Raw genomic sequence first — 7,088 nt, 5'->3', positions numbered from 1 at the left:
CGTGCTCCACTTGTTCGCCGGCCTAGAATTATGCTACAAATTTTATAATTTCACACCTAAAGGAAGCGGAAGAGCAGCCTCCGCCATAGCCGCCTAAAACGGAAATGGCTCGTAAAACAGCGGCAAACGGCATTGAGAAGTTTTACGCCACGGATGGGTATGAGTATGGGTATAGGTACTTTTTGGATATTTTTTTAGGGCCCTACGCGAACACTCCACTTTCTACACACACTCCATTGCCAGCTGGGACTGGCTTGCATTTTTGTGTTTTAACTTTCTTACAATAAAGTGATGTTATCTTGGTGCCTGCCAGCTACTTTGCGGCTTAGGCAACAGGCATGTGGGCGAGTGGGCGTGGCTGGGAAAGTGGGCGTTGGGTGGCGGTTGACAGGATCTAGGGGAAATTACTCTGTGCTTTATCGTGCATATAAATCTATTTGCTCAGGTGTTTTTAGCTGCTAATATGTTTGTGATGACTTTATTTTGCGTTTACCGCCAGCTTTACCTTCATCTGACTCTTGGCCCTCGGCACTGCTTTTGCCAGCTTTCTTTTCTGTACTTTCTCTTCGGTCCGCCCACGGTCGCATTTTTCCTTTACCACTGCCTTTGGCTTACCTTATTTAGATTGGGCTACCACCCAGCTTAGCAGTTTGTTTTTTTTTTTTTTTTTTTATTTGGTTCCAGAAAAGTTGTAAAAAGGTTTTTCGGCCCAGGCCAGATGCGCTGCAGGCTTAGGAACCGCACTCTGGCAATTCCAAAAAATATTCCAAGGGTATGCTTTAATATTTCTGTGCAAGCGGCCAATGCGGCGTATGCGCAATTTGGTTAAATACGAGACGAACCCGGCGAGCAAATTAAAAGGACCGTGGCATTAGGCTAAATGTTTAAAGCACTTAGTCGGCGCATGCATGTTGTCATCGGGCGAAATGAAATATTCATATGTGGGCTTTGGGGCTCCTCCGAAAGGGCTCGGCAAGCTTTTAAGCCTTTTTTTAATGCCTCAACTACAACTAGAACAGGTTGAACATCCCACATCCCACATCCCATATCCCTACGCCCATTTGAGCACTCACACACGCAGCGATGTCGTCGCGACCACACAGCATTTGCTCAGGGGATTAACTCTAAAGATCTTAATGCCTCTATTTCGACGGTCTTAAGTAAACTTCCGACCAGGCCGGGGACCCAACAACAATGTGTGACAAGTCAAGCAGCACCGAGCCATCTCCACTTCACTCTCCTCTCCAGACCGATCCCCTTTTCGAGGAGCGGGAGTAAGCCCATCCACCGACTACCCCTTGGTTTTTGGCTTTTTATTTGTGTTTGTATTTGGCCCAGTGTTTGTTTTGCCCACTGGCTCAACTCATGCCGCCTTCTCTACTACACGGTTAAAATTCAAAGGTGTATATCAGTTTTTCAAATAAATAAATGTCATAAACTAAGTTAAAAATAACTAATAACTTAGATCATCTATCTGGAACTGTTCATCCCGAAAAACATTATGTTTCTAGGAGGATTAAGATCTCATACGTCCAACTTCTCTATGAACTTTGTTCAATAATCTTTTATCATTAACAGGAGTATTTCAAGAGACTTTAAAATGGTAAGTTCATCAATAAAATACCTGATTTAACGGTCTTATATATTCAAGACTTAAATATTGGTCTTACAGAAATATATTTAACTTTGAGAAGACATTTTTAGTAAGGCCAAAAAGAAGGTTGAAAAAGTATTCCCCTAAACTATATAAGCTGGGCTAGGAAACTGGCTAAGAAACTTTAAAAATATATCATTGGATAACTTAATATAATATAAGATATAATATAATATAAGATTATAATAAGTGTTATATATTCTATGATTTTTATCTAATATAACCAATATCATAGTATTTATTAATTTTACTATTGACATGTTGTTACCTATTAAGGAATTTCCTAATAACCATCATGAATTAACTCTTCAAATGACAAACTTTTTCAAGTGTAGCTGTGATTCTAGCGCGGCTGCCCTTGTTACTAAGCCTCAAGCAGCACTTCCGCATCCTGGTTTGTGTGTGTTCTTGTGGCCGTTGGGCCTCCGCCTCATACTGGGCCACATATGCACATTGTCACTGCCAAGTACCACTAATATTATTTACTTTTCGTTAGGTTCTGTTGTGCCAGCTCAATAGATAAACACGTGTCGCCATCAGCCATTTCTGGAACGATGGCAGAATGGGTTCTGGGAATGGGAATGGAATGGGTTCTGGGAACCCCACCTTGTGCTTATGACAACCCCTGTCATTCGATGGAACACATTGCCGGCGGCAACAATTATGCCGAATTAAGTGCTGGAACTTTACCTGCATTCTTTTGGCCGCCGTTCAATAAGCCAAACTTTTACCGAATCGGGAAACAGAAAATTATAAAACGTTAAAATTGAAATATCATGCCTGCCGCATGGCGGGGCAACAGCAACAGCAACAAGAAGCCAACATCCAGATGTTGCCCACGGCCAGCAGACGAGGCTCGTTGTAATTGAAAAATATAAAGTATCGCCGCAATCTGATTAAAATTACATTTAAATAATAACAACAAAAACAAGGCGGAAAACTGGAGGCGGAAAAATGGCCCCAGCGAATATTCTGTGATGTGCGTCAGGCACGAAACTTGCAATTACAGTTTGAAGCGCGGTGCCCGGTGAAAAACTTTACAAAACTTTGCAATTGCTTTTCATTGAATTGTTATCGATAGTAAAGAGAGTGAAAAAACCAAGGAAAAATGGCCAAGGCAAAATGGAGCAAAATGGGGAAAACGTACCTCGTTGAAAGCCGCAGGTAGGAAATTCTTCAAAGGACTCGACAAATTGGATGTAGCCATTAACCATTTACATTAAATTTTTAATAATTTTAAATCATGACATAAATCTTCTTAATATAAACCGTAATTAAGAGAAATATCAGTACTTTACCACTGTCATCTTGATGATTTATTTATAAATACAGTTTGATCTTACAAAATATGGGTCGATTAAGGGCTAGGCTTTGATTTCTTAATGGGCATGGAATACATATTAACAAATGTATGTAATGCTTTTGAACTGATTGCTGAGGATGGTAGATGATAGCAGCTCAACTGATTTTGTTGCGCAGATAGTACTTGATGAGCTGAATGCACACCTCTGCATCTTCGGCACTGTCGTGGCCGGCCTCTGTGGAGAATAAAGAATGTTATTAAGAGACTCTATTAAGTGACTCTACTTTCCTATAAGGTGGTTTTAAAACTTTTGTGAAAACCTTACCGTTCTCCTGTATAATTCGCTTTAGATTTTCGATGCAGAGCGTTTTAAGGGCACGCTTTTTGGGCGGTCCCATCTTATGAGGAAACAGCACCGAGGTGTCCACCACAACGTCGTGAATAATTTTGAGTGCCTTCAGATCGCTTTCCAAACTGTGGCCAACGAGCACTGTTTTAGCATGAAACATGGACATCAGCACGGCCTGAACGTCACGTATATTACGCGTCTCAGTAGAGAGCATGGCCTCTGTGATGCCCGAGTAGCTGAAACAAAGGAATTTGCGATTTAGAGGGGATCTCCGATGAAGTAGCCAAAACCTACGTGGTATTATAGTCCACAATCTGGTTGTCCGGCTTGACCAGAGCATCGTAAACACTGCGTCCGTTTATGTCCACGACCGTAACGCGCGTCAATTCAATTCCGTGTGTGGTGTAGCACATCTCGCAATCCAAGGCGAAGATGTCCTTCTTAGTGGGCACTATGTCGTCTCCCCGATCGATCGTCTTCACAAAGCAGGTGAGCTTGTCCGGATCGTAGTAGTCGCTCACATGGTAGTTGGCATAGGTGCAACCAGGAGTTCCCGCCGGCTGTTGGCAGCAACGGTGCTGATTATCCGAGAATCCTCGCCGGTAGCCTGTGCTTTTCGGATGGTAGTTACACATATCGGAGCCCGGGTGCTCGTATATGTCTAAGCTGAACACCTTGCCGCAGCGGGAACAGTAGCGTTCGCTCTGGTTGGGTCGACGGTTGGGACGGCAGGCGCGAATCACTGCTGACCCTCGCTTCTCTCCCGGTCGCGGATAGCCATTCTCCACCAGCTGCTCATCCGTCAGGCGAAGATCGTAGACCATTTCGTATGCTTTTTCAGCGTCTAAAGCATCGAAAGGTTCGCCATTGCCCACGGAGCCCAGTTTTCTGCAATAGATTTATTTAATGATTGTCAATGCAACTTAATGAATACTGTTTATATGCAAGAATGATGTCAGACATACTTATCCTACAAATCAAAAAGAATCGATTAAGTTTGTCCATAGGCAATATTTGCACTAAACCGATTACCATGTAATCAGTAGTTGGTGATGAAAAATAGAGAAGATTGCATATAAACAGTATTCAGTACTTAAAAGAACCACCCACTCCTTTTTCTCCACACTCCATGAGGTGGTCAGAGCCCTCTTGCCGCCCAGCATCATCTCATGCGACACCGTCTTGGTGGTCGCGCTCGGCCTGTTTCCCGCCTCAATGGCCTCTTTGCGCAGCTTGTTAATCGCCAGCATGCAGCTGTTCTTGTAAATGGCGGGCGTGTTACACTTCTTGAAGACGGCCAACTCCTCCACCTGGGCTCGCTCCCAAGCATCGGGCAACTGCGGATAGATGACGGTGCAGTGCTTCACCATCATCTCGTAATACTGGATGCGCACGTTGTAGGATATCTTCGAGCTACTGGGTTCGAGGACGGTCGGTTTCTCGGCATTTAGTTCGTTGGCCACCGGAGCTGTTTTGTCCAACGCAGCCGTGGGCTTGTGGGCTACCCGGCCAGCGCCCTTAAAGGATTGGGCCGGTGTGAAGGCGGGCTTCTTCTCAGCCTGCAGTTCCTCGATCTTCTTCTTGGCCCGAGCAATGGCCACTATGTTGGCCACGGGAGCTATGCTGCGAGCTAAAAGAAAGTTAAGCATTATTAGGCATTCTTTTCTATGTATGTATGTTAAGGTGTTCTGGCGTGTCTCTTAAATAAATGTATAATATAGATATCAGATAACAAAAAATACAAATTGACATTTTCTTTTGAAATAATGCGTAGAACGACCTTGTTGATAAGGAAAATTTAAGATTATTGTAGCACTATAAAAATAATTACACAAAAATATGAAATTCTACCACAATTTAGAGTACTTTATATTAAATGTTAAGTGTTTGGAATCTAGAGACTTGTTTCTCACCTGAACGCACTGGTGCGGTTAAGGCACTTCGTGGGATCAGGGGTGTGAGGCTGGAGTTGACCTTGGCCTGGCGGAGCTCCTCCTGCGCTTGGCGTACTCGCTCCTGGGCCTGACGTAGCTGCTCGGCGGCGGCCTCGGCTTGCAGCTTTTCCTGGCGGCGCAGTTCCGCCCGGCGCTCGAAGATCGCCTGCATCGCATTGCGGATGTGATTGGGCTTGCGCACCGCCACCGAGGGGGCCAAATGTGGTTTGATCCTGTCGGCATTCTCGTGGGCCACCCGCCGCTTCTGCAGAGCCGCCGTCGCCGCCTCGGTGAAGGCGTCAATGTCCGGCGTGGATGCTTTGCGTTTGCGAGAGCTCTCCGGGTTGGCTTCGCCGCCTTCGTCCTTGTGCATATCCGCGAACTTTTTCTCCATCTCGTCGAAGATCATCTCGCACTGCCGTACAATCTCGCCCTCGGAAGTGTCCGCTTCGAAGTCAAAGTCGAGTTCATCCAGATCATCAATGGGATCTGCTGGTTGGACTGCGGGAGCAGTTTCAGCTTCCTTATCCGCCTCTGGTTCGCTCTTCGAAGTGCCGGTGCCCTTGCTGGATGACGAGCTGCTTTTTGACTTGGAGCGCGAGCTCGAGGAACTGGATTTGTGGTGATGACTCTTCGAGGCGGATGATGAGGAACTGCTCTTGTGCCTGCTACTTGAGCTTTTCTCGTCCCGATGCTTGTCGCTGCTGGAGGACTTTTTGTGTGCAGAGGAGCTCGAGGAAGATTTATGCCTGGAGGAACTTGAACTCGAGGTGTGCCGCTCCCTAGAGCGTTCCTTGTCGCTGTGGGATGACTTTCGCTTGTCCTTTTCATCCTTGTTGCTGTGGGATGACTTTCGCTTGTCCTTTTCATCCTTGCCTTTGTTCTTCTCCCGCTCCTTGTCCTTGTTATTTTCCCTGTCCCGTTCCCGGACCTTAGTTTTGTCCCTTTCCCTGCTCGACTTGTGCTCCTTTTTGTGGCTATCCCTGACACTCTTTGGCTGCTCCGCCTGCTCCTCTTGCTTGACCACCACCTGGACCTCCTGCTCCTCATCGCTGTCGTGATGCGGCTCCTCGATTTCCACCTGCATTTGCTCATCGATCTCCTTCTCTAGAACCGCCTGCCAGTCGTCGTCGTCTGCGCCACCATTTGTGGCGGATGGCTGGCCGGGCACATATTTTGGGGCACTGTCCACGGCCGCCTCCTGCTTCTTCTTCGCCGGCGAGGCGTTCAGAGCCGGCTTCTCTGGGTGGTACTCCAGTTTGGCCTTCTTCCGGGGTGCACACAATGTGATCTGGGGCAGTGGGAGGGAGAGCAGCTTGGGAGCCGGCTTGTACTCGGGCACGGGAGCAGGCTCCGCGGGCGGAGCGGCCTCCACATCGTCTGCAAACCGGAAGTGGTTAGTACTTCTATGGAAATCTACTGAAAGTTCTCACCTTTGCGGGCGTGCTTAAAATGACAAAAGGGACGACGGCAGGTGGCCGCATCCTGGCCATCGAAGTACGGGCACAGGAAGCCCTTGAAGAGGCCCGTGGACGGCAGCATTCCGGCGGCTGGCTGGGATTAGCTATTAAATCAAGCCGCTCAATAAACCAAGCGTCCCAAATTTCCTTCTAATCTCTCTATCCGTCTCTTTCGCTCATCAGTTGTCAGCTGTTTCTGCTGTAGCCGGCGTTGCCAGATGGGCGGCAGCTTGGTTGCTACTAGTGGCATTCCTTGTGTGTTGTTGACAACTCTGGCGGAAAATAGTTATAACGGTATTTGCCATTTAAGAAGAAAAATCGACTCATTTTCAAAATTAAAAAATAATAAAGGAAGTATTTATATTAACACCTTAAAATATTTGATATA

At 46.4% G+C, this 7,088-nt stretch overlaps 1 protein-coding gene across 1 annotated transcript; it reads right to left on the bottom strand.

The window, feature by feature from the left end:
- Nucleotides 1–2,944: 2,944 nt before the first annotated feature.
- LOC108013870 (RNA exonuclease 1 homolog) lies at nt 2,945–6,880 on the bottom strand. Its single transcript, XM_036817308.3, has 6 exons — nt 6,674–6,880; nt 5,220–6,620; nt 4,417–4,936; nt 3,601–4,194; nt 3,283–3,542; nt 2,945–3,192 (listed from the first exon to the last, which is right to left on the bottom strand). Exons 1-6 carry the CDS (start codon nt 6,780–6,782, stop codon nt 3,113–3,115), a joined length of 2,964 nt encoding a protein of 987 aa, XP_036673203.3. The 5' UTR covers nt 6,783–6,880; the 3' UTR covers nt 2,945–3,112.
- Nucleotides 6,881–7,088: the final 208 nt, after the last annotated feature.

This window comes from Drosophila suzukii, chromosome 3 (genome assembly GCF_043229965.1).
Source record: "Drosophila suzukii chromosome 3, CBGP_Dsuzu_IsoJpt1.0, whole genome shotgun sequence".
NCBI lineage: Eukaryota > Metazoa > Arthropoda > Insecta > Diptera > Drosophilidae > Drosophila > Drosophila suzukii.
The sequence above is the reverse complement of the archived record's forward strand: the minus strand, read 5'-3'. Positions and strand labels throughout refer to the sequence as shown.